Below are 17570 nucleotides of genomic sequence, written 5' to 3' on the forward strand. Positions count from 1 at the left end.
AAAGTAATCAGGTGGAAAATCATTCCATGATTTTTTTATGTTAATCCAAAGAGTTATTTTTTTCAGTGAAAAAGCTGAGTTGAAACTGGAGCCACACTCCTCTCTACTATGGTCTTCATGGAGCAGGAACTGATCCCGGTGGATTTTAGTTTCTTCCTGTGGCTGTGGACAGACAGATCTGCTTGGGTTCCAAAGGATGAGTAAGATGTCATGGAACCAATGTTCTTCCCTCGGAGAGTTCATCTTGTGCAGGATAAAGTCGAAATTTTTGAAGTCACTGATAAAAACAGTTGGCTTTGAATTAAAGTTTCAGATCTGCATATGCTTTGGTTTTGGGTGTCCTCATCAGAAACAAGTTATTTTTTTATAACTGATTCTCCTCCCTGGTCATGTTTACTTTCTGTCTTATCTGGTTGGAGATGTTCCCTTGTTGATTTGCAGAGACTTTATTATTAGTTTCTACCTTAGTCACACAACAGGTCTAAGTTTCCATCTCTCTCAATTAGTTTTCAGCAAGGCTTCCTTTTTCTGTTTTTGCAAGTTCACCGAGTCTTTGTAGTTGTCCTAGCTTGTCAGTTGTCGGTTAGTTTGACCTTTGGTGAATTCTGAAAAAAAAAATCTCCCTTACAAAACTTCAGGTTTTGCCCCATCAGCTTAGATAATAAATTAGTTCTCTGTTCCTTCTTCTTGCACTCAAGTCCCCTTTTGGCCTGTTAGAAACGAAATTAGCACAGCATTCTTTTACAAACACCTGAACAAACCTGATCTTTTGTCATTTTTTTTTAATTCAAGTGAATTCTTTAGCAAAGTCACAGACACTTTAGCAAAGTATCTGTGGTAAACATCAAAATGTACTTCAGCTTCCTGTCATGATATGTTTGAAATTAGTTAGAGGATGTGGGTCTATATGGGTCTGTATGTGTCATACAAAGAGAAGCAGAGGATTCAGCCATCAAATGTGTACATCTGGACCACTTACAAACTACACTGAGTAGACCTGGGACAATTTTTGGACACACCTGAACTCCATTAACTTTTTGATTTATTATCTTAATCTTTTTGTAAGTTGCCACTGATAAATCATTTCAGACTAAGTAAGAAGCAGAGTTAACCTTCAGACATGAAAATGTCTTGATCGTTTAAAAGATTGGGAATATTCTTACAAAAAGTCCTGTTATGGACTCATTAGATATTCAAACATCAAGGATAAGGTACGAGTGCTTTATTTCAGAAAAAAAATGCAAACAAGTAAAAGAAGCAAAACTGATGGCGGACAATGTCCAAACATTGAATCTGAGAGAAACTGTTCTCCCAAAAAGTATAAATCATTAGTGAGCTGCTCTCTGCTCAAGATAAGAGAACTTTATATTCACCCTGAAATTTTGACTCAGCTTGTCGGTTCCAAATACATAAAGGTTTATGTGATAACAGCAAAAGGATGGAGCAGCAAAGGCAATGTGGGAGTAACCTGCAGAGATTATTGTGGAGTGACAGAGTTTGAACAGTTCATTCAGACACACAGAAATTACTTTTAATTATTCATCAAAAATGCATGATTGTCAAGCATGTGATATGACGATCATGTCTAAAGTTAGCATCCTTACAGGGGCTGAAATTTTATTTGGTCCATTGTGTGGAAACTGAGGAACATTTTGAAGCTTTCAAATTAACTTGTGAGAACCGCGGATGATTTTTTTTCCTGAAAGTTTCTCAAGCGTCACATAACCTAAAAGAATGGTTATCAAAATGTATTAATATGCGTCAGAATTTTATGACTTTTATGAGATCTACACTCAGCAGACACTTTATTTGGTATGCCTTGTCAGTACCGGCTGGACACCCTACTGCCTGCAGAGCTGCCTTGATTCTTAGTGGCATAAATGATAAAATATATCAAAAGCACTAAGATTTTGGTCTATATTAGCTTCTTGGCATTATATAGCTGCTGTAGATTTGCCAGCTTGCACATCAATTGTCTTAAGCTTACTCATGTCCCAATCTTCAACATTGCAGATTTAAGTATTGCAGATGGTTGCTAAGACTGGGTTGTGCTTCCTTTCCACTGTTATCACATGCTTTCTGAAAACGAGGGTGACCAGTTTGATGCAAAGTGCCTGGACCTTCTCCGACAGACTACGTTTAACCAGTGGGAACAGCACAATAAGTACATCTTCCCCATGGTGAATCTTGTTGATGTCACACAGTGGGGATGTTTTTTTTTTTTCAGCAAGGACAGGGAAGCTGATCAAAACTGATGGGAAGATGAATGGAAATAAATGTTGCAGGGCAACTGTGGAAGAAAACCTGCTGGAAGCTGCAAAGCACCTGAGACTGGGGTGGAGGTTTACCTTCCAGCAGGACAACAACTAGAGATACAACAAAAGGTTTAGATTAGATCTGCACAACATATGGAATCATAATCATCAATGGTCGTAGTATAAATGTTTACAATAGGGTGTTTTTAAAGGACTCCATGGAGGCTGTATTTGCAAAGTTATATTTCAAGTGAAACACATTGATATTTTGCGTATGTACTTGTCCACGTGGACAGCTCAGCCAAGGCTGAAGAGAGTAGGGGACTTGTTCGTGAGTTAGGTATTGAACATGTTTTCCATTGCTTTTTTTGTGTAAAGCAGGAAACAGGAAGCTGGCACAGCATACTTGTTGCTAAGATATGAGACTGATGTGCTTTGAGGGGTACTACACTCCCACCCTGGAAACTAAATGGTTACCAACATTTTAAATGGCTATGGGACGTCAGAGGTTGTATCCAAAGAATGTCATCATAAATTCATATCTTCCTAAAATCGTGCATTCTTCATCTTGGAGACATTTGAATTCCAGACCAAAATAAAACAGAGAGCATATGGCAAACCTTCTCTTAAAAGTGTCAAATCTGACAGAGTTTCAGGGATTCTGCAATGAAAATTTGAAAAATAAATAAATAAATTAAAAAAACAGCCTCGAGATGGGAAGAATGGGGTTTCTAAAAAGTGCTGACTCAAAACCTGGAGAAAACGCACACCACACTTTTCAGATTTGTGTTGGTGCAAGCTTGTGAAAACTGTGTATCATTTTCCTTTCATTTTTGTGATACTTTTACTTGTGTAAGATTTTCTTAAGTAATGCTAAATAGTAGCTACTCTTCCCCTATCTAGTTGCTTAACTGAACATTTTAATTTAGCGTAAACCACACACCCACAGAGTCCCATGGAGATTTCTTGTAAACACACAAACTTGTTAATATTATTTCCTATCTGCTGAGTGGCTTTTGGAGCACTAGCAGAACACATAAAAGTTATCTTGGCACCGGTGGTTGTTCAAGCACACTTAGGTCATCAAACTGAATTAAAAAGTTTTATGCTGGGAAAAAGTGAGCTTTGAAAATGTATGCTTGTGTCTTCATTTGAATTCTGTGGAAATTTTAGCAACACTTATTGTCGGAGGTGGTAGGAAATTAATTACATTTAGTTGAATAATATTTTTGATTACATTGTAATTTTAGAAGTAGCCTTAATACTTTTTATTTTTACTATATTGTCACGAATATAATGTGAAAAACCTGCTTGTAAACTGCACCACACGTTTACAACTTCTTACTGTGACATTTTTGAATGTTATTTTCTATCTGCTGCGCCATTTGGAGGTCAGGTGATGAGCATACAGTAAACAGTGTGTACTATATTTATAATAGAAAGTTACTCAAGTACCTGAGTGTATGCTCCACATGAGTACAGTTATCGGCAACTCCATCAACCTGAGGATTAAAAAAGCGCTTATTGTGATCCAATAAAAAGTTGGTGTGTTGTCCGAGGTTAAATTAGAATGCGAGGGATTTAGTTGACTGTGGATTAAGCAGAAGATGAAAACAACTTGCTTGACCTGGCATCTTGCTCCGCCCAAACCATCCTCGTCACGGCGCAGTCGGTTTCCCCACTGACGGACGGAGTCAGAGCAGTAGAAAGGAGTAACTATCAGAGGTTGTACACTTGGGTTCATGTCATTTTGTTGTTGTTTCTTACTTCAAAGAACGCAGCACGTCGTAATAAAAACACCTTCCGCCGAGTGAACAAGGTGGAGAAAGAGATGCGGGGAGCGGCAGAATGGCAGCCGGGGACAAATTAACGGAGCGGCTGTCGACGACTGGGGATTGTAGCATAGCTAGCTAATGCGGAGCCGACTGCTGGACTTCACGCCGACCTGAGTTCATTTGAGGGAACTCAGAGCAGCAACACATTGCAACAAGCTGGGTAAGAGTTTGGTCGTAATATTGCATGTGTTACGCCGCAACCATCTTTCTTCACCGTTTGCTTATTGGCTTCTCAGTTAAGGTGTAAAAACGCTGTTTTGTTGTTGTTTCTGGTGGTGTGTTACTTGATTGTCCATTTTGCGGGTGAAAATGTTGGCAGATTAATTAGATAAGCTTCAACAACTGAAGAGGGAATTGTAAAACACTTAATTTTCTGGTGGACTGTATTGTTCAAGGTCATACGATCGTCATATGATCATCCTTCAGGGTAAAAAAACAAACAAACTAATCCATAATACTTACTCAGACATAACTTGAGTTCATAAGGTCGTGTTATAATTTGCACAAGTAGCAGGTACATTTGCAAAATGTCTAATAAAGCATGTCGAAACAAAACGATTGACTCTGATCGAACTAGACAGCTGCTGCGTTTTAAAAACCGAACCTCGCTAATAACCAAGTCCGTAAATTTACATTGAAAGCTGAGAAATGATTTAACCCCTTAAGTTACAAGAAAAAAAAGGCTGATGCATTTATTTGAGATATTGTCATGAAACGTCTAGCAGATTTGTTGAATGTTTTTTTTAGTAGTGGTTGGAACAGTCAAGTAATACAGTTCATGTTTTTACTGTTAAATATTGTACTTTTAAGTTGGAAAACTGTGACAGAGCAATATGCACGCATTGATATCAGTTGTGTAGACATGTACTACACACTTTTGCTTTACTACTAGACAACATTTGGTGTAATATGTAATGCAAAAACCCATACACGGATTTGCAAACAACTGCTTGGTCAAAAACGGTTGTTGTAATGTGCTCTGACATCATAAGTCTGTAAGCAAGGAAATTAGTGTGTTTCTCTAGCAGCTTAAAAAGTCCCTGCAGCAAACAGCTCAGTTGTTTTGTATCATTATATTTGTTCATTTCCAAAATTAAATGAAGTTTAATGTGCATTCATCACTTATATATCTCATTTTATGCCCTTTATATGTTGTTGGAAATTCCCAAATGAGACGTGCTAATTTGGTAGAAGAAAACTAAATCAGGAAAATGCACTTATTTTAAGTTTTGATGCGGAATTAGATCATATGTATTTTCATATGAGATCACCTCCACAATGCATTAGTCATAAGCATTTTATAACCTTTAAAATCACCTGTCCATGTCATTTCACTTACTTTTTGGATTTCAGTGGTTGACTTCATAACCCCTTCCTCCTGTGTGATGTCTCGTTGGTTCTTATCTTGGTTTTGTTATATGTATTATAAATTGTTCAGACACTGACAGGCTTACCAGATTTCTGTTTACCTAAACATTTCAATCATACTTACATAATGAGCCTGGGTTTAACGCTCAGTCTCTCCTGGTATCCACATTCAAAATTGGATGAAAGGGTTAGGAGTTTCAGCTCCTTGCCATCTTCTTTTTAAAGCTCCAAATGTAATTGAACAATTGCCTCAAAGGCTTTTTCATGAGTAGGTGTGGGCAGTTTCTTTGTCGTGCCATTATCAATTAAGTTGATTAAAGGCCTGTAGTTGATTTCAGGTGTAGTGTTCGCATTTGGAAGATTTTGCTGTAAACAGACAACATGCTGACAAAGGAGCTCTACATGCAGGTGAAACAAACAATGTTTGCTAAGCTGCAAGAACAACAACAAAAACATATTTGAGAAATTGCTGCAACACTAGAAGTGGAAAAATTCAACGTCTGCCACATCCTGATAAAGAAAGAAAGCACTGAATGACTTGGATGTCCGTGGAGGAGAACATGGATGATCGCAGAATCATTTCCAGAAACCTCCGTCACAACAGCCGACCAGATGAGCAACACCCTTCAGGAGGTAGGCATACCAATATCCAAGTCAACCATAAAAAGAAGACTGCATGAAAGCAAACAGAGGGTTCACATCACGGTGCAAGCCAGTCATTACCCTCAAGAATAAAATAAGCTAAATCGGATTTTGCAATAAACATCTAAAAAAGTTAGCACGGCTCTGGAAGAACTTTCTTTGGACAGACGAAACCAAGATCAACCTCTACCTAAATGATGTTAAGAAAAAAGTATGAAGAAGGTGGAGAGAAGCTCCTGATGAAAAGCGTACTACACCATTTGTAAAATATGGCAGAAGAAGAGGGATGACATGGGTCTTTATGGCTGTCAGTGGCGCTGAGACACTAGTGATAATGATTATAGGACAGAAACAGTCGATTGAGTTCTGAGGTGTTCAAATCCAGTTAAATGTAGTCAAACAGATTGATGTGTTTATGGTGTTTCATAATGCAAATGGACAATGACCTAAAACATTCAGCCAAAGCAACCAAAAAGTAATCCAAGTATAAAAATTTGCTCATAAAACAAATTGTTAAAAAGAAAAGGATGAAATGGCCCCTTGGTAGGTATGAGTTGATGCATAGTCAGTGCAAAACATCCAGAGGAAATCAGATGTCTGTACCAACGATGCAACGGGATGAAATACCACGAAATGATCAAAACTGCAAAATTAAAAAAGTGATGAAGGAATTAAAGTGGCTGATTTAATAATAATAGAGTTGTTTGGGTATCAGTGAAAGACTATTGTGCTAAATGATTAACAAAGTCAGTAAACTGGGGGAATGTGATGATGTTCAGGTGGTGTATTAGGAAGGAGATGATCTCTGGAGTTTTGTTATTGTCTGTTTATTTTTTTTAGTTATTAAAAGCATTTATAAAATTAATTGCAACACAGGCAAAACCTATTTAATCTCCATTTAACAGAAAACGTCTCCGTTTGTCAGCTTTCCTTTTCGGGTCTTCCATCAACCGACTCTTAAATAATTTGCCTTGTGTCACATACTTTGAGTTTGTCCTAAATGTTCTGCTTGTAGTCATGCTGAAAGTTGTTGAAATATTAATCATTATAATACATATCAGCTTCTTAGGTTCTATGTGGACAAAAAAAACAAAAAAACATCCAACATAACAGCTTTTTTTCATCTTTGGTCATCTCAGCATGTTGTTTGTCAGTTTTACGCCCTTCTGTTTGCATTCTCAGCATTTCTGTGGTCATTCTGGTTGAGCCTTTGCTACTAATTGCCCCAAGTCTGGAGATATGGAGATATTCTCATTCAATCTCAATAATGGCTTGGGAGGCCTTCAAGAGAACATTGCAAGCATATCAGGGATATGTGTCCCAGAAGAAGGATCACGGAGAGTTCACATGTTTTCATCTGGTATAGGAATTATCCATTTGCAGAAGAAGACCATATAGAAATGCACTCTTCTTTGAACTAAAACTGTACAAAAGGCATGCATCCTATGATTTAATATTTTATTTTCAAAAAATCATACTTTTTTGTAAAGTCTTTAATAAGCAGCTTTGAAAACTTTGCTCTTCTAATAACATAATTGACAGTTCCAGACATTTGAAGCGAAAGCCTGAGTCACGTTGCTAAACAATGCTCTTATTTGACTGGAGTGATGTTTTATGTAGGTGATTAATTTCAGAAGTTGGCTCGTCAATTTCTCTTCAGAACAAACTGTTTCCAGTTCAGATGTCCTGAGAATGTCTCTTCATTCTGGTTTTTTGTGTTCAAGCTTTAAGGTTCGCGACGTTTGAATCAGTCTTGACAAATAACGCTAATATGGACTCTTATTCTGACTCTATATCCTGTTAGAGGAACCTCTCGGAGGATACAGTAAGTTTACATTTGTCACATCAAACTGTGCTGGAGTTATTGTTTCTCCAGCAACATATGTGCTTTTCTTCTTCTGATGTAGCGTTTCACTTGCATGTAGGCAGGGTTGATTCATTTGACAAGACTTCAGTTTTCATTCTGGGCTTTACTGGAAGAAAACAACTGATGACAGACATGTTAGAAGGGAAAGTACATTCTTGGTGCATCTAAAATCATGTCTTACAGTTTTATTCAGGTCAGAAGAGCGAACTGCTCTGTCAGCTGCTATAGTTACAAAAAAATGGGGTTGGCAGGTTTGAAATGGAACAAGAAGAAACAACAAAGTCTTGCCTGAAAGATGTTCAGTTATTGTCATGTAAACCTGGGCGATTAAAAAACTCCTGTTTGGTAATGTTGAACAGCTTGTCCGACTCTGCCAGGAGAGAGTGAAAAATCCATATCAAATAATTTCCGAATGAACTTGATTGGTTTTTGATCAAAGTATTTCAAAAAGCTGATTTTCCATAATGTTTTGTTTTAACTTTTAACAGAGCAACGCTTTCATTTTGATATAAAACCGTAGTAAGCAGTGTGTGAAAACAAGTATGAACACGTGCAGGAAAAGGAAACTCCTGCACACCCGCCTCACTTTCATGGCTTTATTCTGTGGTTTGTTCTGTATGTTTTTCATTGATGATGTCATGTGAAAAGTTTTGCCAAAGTTACTCAGGTGTGACGATTAGGGTGTTTTTGTTTACCAAACGGCAAATGCCCCCAGCACCTTTGTCGATGGACTCGATGGATGGATGTGTATGTACTGAAAGAAAATAACGCATACAGTAGGGGAAAAGGCAAGAAATAAAAGTAAATAAGAAAATAAATAATTATTTCAATATTTATTTATAATAAAATAAGCATCTCTACAATTTTTCTCATAGAAGAAGCTTTTAGTTGCTTATAAGGATTCCCAATGGCTGCAGTATGATTTTCATCCTCACACCTGAATACTGTTTGTGCAGCTCTGTTTTGATTGTATTGTAATAAAATGTATCTAAAGCATTTTAAAGTTATATTGCATTTTTGGGGCAATCGGCCAGAGCAGATGGACATAGTTAATAAATAAGACTGTTGTGGGGGTTTTTGAATAAGATGCGGACACAAAAAAATAGTCTTAGAATGAAAATGTCATAAAGTGTTTTGTCCTTTGCCTTCATTTTAGTTTCAAAGTACATAGCACCACAAATGTCCTGTGACTTTTACACAAGCATATTTTTCAAAGAAAAAAGTAACCCATATCCTGTTTTCGCCTCTGAAAGGAGACAAAATAGAAAAAAAAAAAAATCAATTGTGTGAGAATGTAATCGTTTAAATGTATGCTCCAATCTTCTGAAATATGAGAGAAGGCCAGCTGCTTTCCTGTTGCCAAATGGACATTCGAGGCATGAGAAAAACCTGAACTGTAGAGAGGGTGGATATTCAGTTGTCAAATCAGTAACAAATCAATATAACATTTCAATTATGAAAAATAAGAACATCTAAGATAAATTTAGATTTAGTTACAGCTGCAGTTCATGCTCGTGTCAGTTGATCAGATTCAGTATAAGCATTATAAAGACACGACCGAATGTTTTGCAAATGATTGCACTTGTTTGAAAATCACCTCATCTTCTATATACTTCTTTTATATTATGAGCACAGTTTTAATGAGTGAGTTTTTTTTTTTTTTTTTACTTAATTAACCCGTAGGCATTTGGGATAAATGAGTCCATGATGTATTAATAACTAAGTTTATATGCACAACAATTTTTTATCTGCTGACCTTTGCAAACATTTGACTCTACCTCAATTTATGTTGCATAAAATATCTCGTTAAGCGCTGACTGCTTAATTACTTTTTTCCACAGTGTGTGTCATTTGTGTTCACAAACAGCCTCAATTACAACCAAGCCACTTGCGGTTGGTGCTATATCGAAATGGCTATTTGTTGATTTCACCAAGGTAGGATTGATCTAATTTATGCACAGTTCGGTCATAATTTCGTCTTTACATTGATTTAACTTTCTTTGAAGCATTTTTTTCTTGTTAAACTTAGATTTTACATTTTTAGTTTTTTCCTGTACTAAACTTATAAAATGCTTTTCTGATTTTTGTTGTTGTCTCTACAGACAGAAACAAGTGAAAGGTTTAGTTTACATGGATCAGAAGTGGCAAAAACAGATTTTTCGATATTTTACCTGCTGTTGTCAAACAGGTTGGATCAAAAGAAATGCTGAACGGATGATTGATGCATCTTATAAAGAAATCAAAATCACTGTTGCTTAAAGAATATACACAGGCTAAACACACACTAGAAATGCTTGGGAACTTGTAAACCTTCTAAAACAAATATACGGTTGCATAAGCAAAGAAGGTGCGCAGTACCAGTAAAAGGCAATGTGAACTTTAGACAACATCCCTGCAAGTGACCAAATTCTACTTCTATTTACTTTAGCTTAAGTGATCTATCCTGTCATTTGGTTGCAGTACAGAGATTCAACTGATAGCACACTGCGATGTGTGTGTTTATGTTAGTGTCTGCGGTTAGTAACTAGCTATGACATAGACAATAACATGACTGGGAAAATGGGAAGTTTTATTTAGTATTTTAAGGGGTAAGACATGTTCTTCACCACATAGTGAGGCAAGTTTCACTTTTAGATCGAATATTTCATCCTAAAAAAAACGATCTGCTCTATACTAATCAAAATTGTGTATTTGGTTGTAAGGTGGGCTACATTTGGTATGATTTGACATCTTGGAGTTTTGTACTCGTTGATCTTCTACAACAAATAAGACTGTCGTGCAGATAGCACAGCTGGTTTGAGGTGGGGACTGTGAACATTTTTCAGACGGGTTGTTTTGCGCAGCTTCTCTGTAGCATGCAGATGGTGTATAAAGTACCGTCACTCTCCCCTACTGCTGACTCCTCCTTCTGTTTTTATATCAGTCTTTGAAGGGGATTTCCCTTTCAAAGCGACACAGGCTGAGTTCTAAGGTGTTGATGTTTCTAACTGATTGGAGGTATAATGAGGAGATGAAAAAGCATTACTTGAATCGCTATCATTATTTTACATAGTTTGCCTGGGTTGCTGCTGTTGACAACTGTTGCTGTTGGAGTTTTTTTAATAAGTCACTTGAGAAAGTTTTTGGCCTTTTCAGCTGTGAGTCAGTGTGAACTGTCTTTGCTAGCCCTTCCCTTATGGACACCAGAACCTTGCAAGCTTTTCTCAGAAAAGCACAAAGGTACTTTCCTGTCAGGACCATGGCTCATTTTTCTGAGGGGTTGCTGTTTTCTACTTTGCCAAACATCTGGCATGTGTTTTATTAAGCAGTCTTTGCAAGTTACATCATAGAATTAAATGATTTTGTCAGCATAAATCAATGAGGTCAACTGATTAATTGCTGGCATTTTGCCCTGTGGATTTCTACAAATTTTAAAGTAAAAAATAAAAAATCAATTGAAATCTTTGGAGTGCTCAGCAGTCGCTGTAGGATCTTATCTGAGGTCCTAATGCCGGGCTCTATACCAGTCAACTCAGTGTTTTATATATTGTTTGGATTTGATTTTTGGCATACTAGAGGTATGGCCAGCTCGAGAAGATAAAGGGTACAAACTGCAAAGTGTCGGAAAAACATGCAGTTTTGTTATGATTGTTAAATATTTAAATAATTTCTGCGTTTTACTTCACATTTTCACCACTTCTCTCATATTTTTTCCAATGTCCACAACACTCTTCTGAGCTTCAAGACCACAAAAATCTCAATTAGATGCACCACAGAAATGGTCAAAAATATTCTTGTCATGCAGAGCAGAAAAAAATCAATGCACTTAAATATAGTAATTTATCAAATACTGAATCCAAGATGTCCAAGCTGCAGTCTTTGATATATTTTGCACATATCCTCGGACATAAACACGAACTGGACCAGAAGTTTGGGTCGGATCAACCACTTGTGGTGAAATGAAATAGTGATAATATTGTCAATAAGTTGAAATTTTGAGTTTCTTATGTTTGTTGAAATGTTGAGGCAATAATATGGATATTAATGATTGTTTTCTTTGCCTTTTGTCTGATAATATATGTTTTAGCTCCTATGCACACGGAAACCAGATTTAAGGCAAAAAATTTAAGGCAAAAAAAACAAACAAAAATCAGCCACTGACTAAATTAGTTATTTATCAGAAAATTACCATACCTTACTATGTTTTACAGGACTAAAAATGAATTAGTAGGGGTTAAAAGAAAAATCTCCAGCTGGTCAACTGTATATAAAAGAGAGATTCCCATAAAAACCCTGGAAATGTACCAAAAAGGCATTTGTATGGGAAAAACGGTAACAGGAATGTCATGGCCGATGAAGCCTTCTGAGAAGATTCCATTCTTTGTTTACAATTTTGTCAATGTTTTTTTTTTTTTATGAAGATGGTTAAAAAAGCTTTCATATTCTAAAGAGAATACAATTTACTATACAGACCAGGGCACAGATGAGTTAATGTGTGCACACAAAACGTATGCATAAGCCTTTTTCTGCATATTAAATAATGTTTATCAGAGGAGCGTGAGCTGAAAAGTTTTATACCTTACAAAATCTGCTTGACTTAGTGTGCAGAGCATTGTAGAGTATTTCAATTTCTACAACATGATGATGTTGCTGGTCGATCTTAATAAGACTTTAGGCCCAGAGCTAGCTAGAAATTTATCTATTTTTTTTTTCTGTTTATAGTGGTTTATTCTCAATGTTTTCCACATTCACTATCTGTATTTGAAAAACAGCCTCCAAGTTTTATTTGAAATGAGCGACTTTGTCATGATGCTTGCCTGCGTGACCCATTTTGGGCTGTGCTCCTCTGTCAGTGGCTACGCTGTGCTTTTGTTTTTTCTCTTGTTTTAACCTGACCCAGTTTGAAACCGCTATTGAGTCATTTGTTCAGAACATATTGTTAATTTTAATTTTAATTTTTTTTTAATGTTTTCCTGTTTGGTTGAATTTTTTGCATTTGTACTTCTAATTATACTGCATGAAAACCTCATAAAATAGACAAATGATGTTCTCTCATCTTTATCTAGCTTTTGCTTAATCCAGCACTGATGCATGTAATTTGCATTGCAGTGCTCCATCACAATTAAGGGATACAGACTGAAGGTTTGTCAAAGTTATCGTAGTTCTCCAAGGAACAGCGTTGTAACTTTAAAGGAAGCTCAACATGTTTTTGATTGAATTGCCCAGTTCATGTCAGTTGAATAGGAGGCACTTGTAGCTGCCAGTGGACCGGAGTGATGATAAGCAGTAAAATGTGACTGAACTGATATCCATAAGCCAAACAAGCATGACTGATAACACACATCTGACTCCCTGTCTGCAGGCTTGGTGATAAACGTTTTGGGTGTGTAAACAGTAACAAAAATGATGAGTGAACTGTCTTTTTTTTTTTTTTTTCCATTTTTCTCTATAGGCTTGTTTTAAGTTTCCAACCATGCAACCTCAGCAATGTCAGTGTAACCTAAAATAAAGGATTTAAAAATATTTAGCATTGCTGGCCCTTACAAAAGCTTTCAGACTCTAACATTTGGTTATATTACAGCCATAAACTTGGACCTATTTCATTGGAAATGATCTGATAAACTTATTGTAGAGTATAATTGAAGAAAAACAACATGTGGTTTTCAAAACTGTTTTACATATTAAAATGATAAAAAGTGAGGCATGTAATTGCATTAATGTCATTCAGTTAATACAGAACCACCTACTGCTGTAGTTATAGCAGCAAATCTTTCTGGGTTTGTCTACCAGCTTTACATATAGATCAAGCTCAGTCACTTATGTTCAATATGCTCTTTGGATTATTTGCTTTGTTGTATAATTTTTAAAACATACATTTTTATGCTGGGAAATCAGGATAAAACCGAGATTGTAATTTTGCTGCAAAGGAGTTGTGTGACATTTTTAACTAAATTCCCCAGCAGTGAGCCAAAAGCTGACTCAACTGCATAAATAGACACATCTTCAGGAACCGCTGCCTTCACTCACTTATTTTTTGACTTATTTCTCCTTTTGTTGCAGTTTTTCAGTAAAGAGCACATGGCCTTTATCCTGCTGACAGACATGGACCCTCTTTCTTCCAACCCGACAACAGTTGACAGCTTATCCGCGGACCCCTACCCCAAGCAGGAAGTAAAGGAAGTTACTTTAACTCTTCACCTTTACCACCTGGGAAAGACTGAAGGACGAGGCAGCTGCTCAGAAGACACCCTCACATTTCCACCGGGAGAGTATGTAGCAGAGGAACTGTGCATCACTGCTGCCAAAGCTTGTGGTGAGTTACATTAGCATTTCAGTTCTCAGTTTAGCCTATACTACTGTCATTTTGGTAGCTATTTATTGTTTAGCTGATTTAGGTCTTTACTTAGCAAATCTTTTAATGGTTTTTGCACACACACACACACAAAAATCCAATCCGTTTCACCCTCGAACAATCATCTTGGGTTTATAGGCAGTTGCTTACTGTGCTCTGTTTACGCGTTTCTTAAGTGTTTACAGCGTGTTCTAATTTTTAACATCACATCTTATTGTTCCTGTAACACTGTTTGGTTCTGCTTTTGATGATGTTTGTGCGCCTTGCTGAGGAACCACACCTGCTCTAAATGCAGCATAGCAGAAAGCAGATCTGATCGGAAGGTTTTCTTTGTTGTTGTTGTTGTTGTTTTGTTTTAATCAATAAACAAATACGTGTAGTGAAAATTCTGTATAAAACAGGTATGGTCATTCCACCAGTATTTCTGATATTTAAAGCAAACTACGAATCAATAAATATCAGTATCGACAATTATCGATATCGCAAATAGGAGACGCTTATATAATAAGTTTTTCAGCCATATCGTCCATCCCTAACACAGACTAGTACTGACAACATATTAAACACTGTTTGCTGTAAATATAGATGGCACTGTACATTAGTCTTGTTTTGCTCTTTTGCCTTGCATGAGCTAGTAGGTTTTGAAATGATTAAATTAGTCGCAAGTATCAGTCATTCAGGCTTTTGTTCAAAGTGCTTCTTTGAACCTTGACTGTTCTTGGACATATTTTGCATCTAACAGCCAATAATTTCACATTTATGGGTGTTTTTATGTGGTGTAATCCACCAACATATGAACTATGAATATGTTTGTTTTAACATTTAACAGTCTGGGGATAAACCAATTTCAAGTTGGGTCCTTAGGGCTTTGTCACTCCAGAGCTGTGTGTTGCTCTTTAAACGAACTTTGTTTGGCCAGTTGTGAAAGATCCAAACTTTGGGGCAGATCAAACTAGCAAACTCTGGTTCACCTGGAAACCTGAGTGTCTGTTTTCTTACAAGTGAACTCTGGTATGGTTTGGTTAGTGGGAAATGCAAATGAACTGTGCTGCGAACCAAAGCTGGCTGCTTGCCTGCTCCTAATACTGGGCAGCTTCTTGCGATGAAGCCATTAGGTATGAACTCCAAAGAGAAACTTAAATTCTGCTTTCATCTTCTGTTGCTCCATTGCTTGTTTGTGTTGTGAACGAGCTGGCTAATGGAAATGAGTTTTCAGCTAATGAGAAACTCCTAAAGAGCAGCAGGATGATGCATCTCTTAGGTTTTGTGTCAGCTCCTTGCTGGATTTCTTTATTCTTGCCTCTTCATCTGCTATTTATAGTTTTTACTCGTTACACTTGTTGTCTTCCACTGATATTAACTCTCTCATTGAGGTACATGCAAGCAGAGGATGCTTAATTGGATAAGGAAAGCAAGTAGTCAAAATCCAAAAGAAAACTTTGGAAACATTCTGAAGCAGCTGAGCTTCTGCCTAGCAGCAAACTCCTCCCTCATGCCTTTCCATCTCTGCTCCTTCAGACTAGCAGCAGCAGCAGCAATTAGCGAACACCTGGTGGAACTGTGCATCTGCTGAGCTTATCATATGATCTACTTCTCAGTCCGATGTGCCTAAGAAGTGTTGTAAACGTCATAATGAGAAACATGGTTGTGATGAGATGCTGAAGGTGAAGTGTCAGAAAGAGTATTATCTTCTTAAAGAGACAGAGGCCCAATTTCAAGGTTATCAAATTATGAAGTCTAATTTATTTTAAGTTACATTTGATATATTCAACACAGTTGTAACAACTGAAGGTAACACAGTTACTTGATATTGCTATAAGGGTGCACTATAACACCATACCTTTAACCAAAAATATCTGAATGACAACCTTCATATATTAACATGGTCTTAAGGTCTCCATGTTTTTTTTTGTCAAGTATGTACATCTCTGCCTCAGGTTGTCCATTTCAGTCTATCAGCCAGTCTATAAATATGACCGGTATTTTCACCGTTAGTGTTGTCCTTTGAGCACAAATGTCAGTAACTAAAGACTGTGCATGAATAAAGAATGACACACATGCGCTGCACCCTTGTGGTAATGGACAGATTCCACAGGGCATACTAAGATACTGGATACTAAGGTATAATTTCTGGAGTAAAATTATGGTAAAAAAGCCCAAACAAGTGGAGCTTTTGGTCTGATTTCAGGGTATTTTTGGTTCTTAAAAGAAAATGTATAAAGGTGACAAGTCTTTTTGTTTTACTACACTAAGAAAAAGTGATTTTTTTTTCTTTGTGCAACTTTTCCTCAATCATTTACAGACAAAGTTTGCTAGACAGTTAGAAAGAGGGGAGGTACTACATGCAAATCTGTGGGAGTCAGGGTGGTAATGTTGCTGAGACAGCGGTTGGTCCGTTAAGGACACATCTGGAAAAAATAAAACTCTTTTGCTTCGCTTTAATGCTTTTCTGTTTTACTCTTGGGTTCTTAAGTAGAAGTTCTTAAAAAGAAAATAACATTTCCCTGCAGCCAACTGCATCTTGCATTGCTGAAATATCTTGATTGTGCTTTTAGCATTTAGATAATTTTTCTCTTTGTAATTTAATGGAAAAAGCTTTTCTGTTTTTCATAGAAAATAAAATTTTTTTACATCTATTATTTCCAGAAATCCACAACAAAGAAAATCAAATAGGTACTTTAGTATTATATTTACTAATCTTTGTTGAACTCAGTCTGCTCTCTTATCTTGTTTTTTTTTTTTTTTTTTTAGATAACTCATACATGGAAGTGTTCTGTTTTTGACCTGCTTCTTATCCATATTTCTTCATCCACAATCTCTTGCTCCATCTCCTTTGACTTGATAAACAAATTATGCCTCTTGCTCTTCCTCGCATTTATCCTCTAATTTTTCCTTCCGTCACTCTTGAATTCCTCTCCAGCTCAGTCTGGTTTTTATTTCCACGTCTCTCTTTCCTGCCGTCTCTCTCTCTCTCTCTTTTTGTCTCTTTCATGATTGAACCACATTTGTGTCACACGTGTGACATTGTTTTCAGTGGTCGGGCATGATTACAGACAAACATCGTTATTAAGTTCGCTTTCTGGTGGTTCTGAATTGGCCTGTCACAATAGCAGTAACAACATGTAACAATAACATGGTAATGGCTTGTAGCATACAATGTATGCTAAAAATGCAAGAACGCATTTGCAAAGATCATTAAACTTTAAATTCTAATGAACACTAACTCTGGACCTGGAAGACATTTTAAATATCCACATAAATAAACAAAACAA

The 17570-nt window shown here is 36.7% G+C and overlaps 2 protein-coding genes across 2 annotated transcripts in view; one reads left to right on the plus strand and one right to left on the minus strand.

Annotated features, from left to right (window-relative positions):
- Positions 1-2749, minus strand: part of LOC106946416 (zinc finger and BTB domain-containing protein 26-like) — a 32974-nt gene extending 30225 nt beyond the window's left edge. Inside the window, exon 1 of the mRNA XM_015030719.1 lies at positions 2305-2749. The gene's annotated coding sequence lies outside the window, so the exon portion shown is untranslated. The remainder of the gene's footprint in view (positions 1-2304) is intronic.
- Positions 2750-3867: 1118 nt separating this feature from the next.
- Positions 3868-17570, plus strand: part of LOC106946415 (tyrosine-protein kinase JAK2-like) — a 28404-nt gene continuing 14701 nt past the window's right edge. Inside the window, exons 1-2 of the mRNA XM_015030718.1 lie at positions 3868-4250; positions 14007-14259. Of these exons, the coding sequence (XP_014886204.1) occupies positions 14025-14259 (235 nt within the window). The 5' untranslated portion in view covers positions 3868-4250; positions 14007-14024. The remainder of the gene's footprint in view (positions 4251-14006; positions 14260-17570) is intronic.

The sequence above is a fragment of the Poecilia latipinna genome, unplaced genomic scaffold (assembly GCF_001443285.1).
Source record: "Poecilia latipinna isolate Pla-1442-1.1 unplaced genomic scaffold, P_latipinna-1.0 Scaffold190, whole genome shotgun sequence".
Lineage (NCBI taxonomy): Eukaryota > Metazoa > Chordata > Actinopteri > Cyprinodontiformes > Poeciliidae > Poecilia > Poecilia latipinna.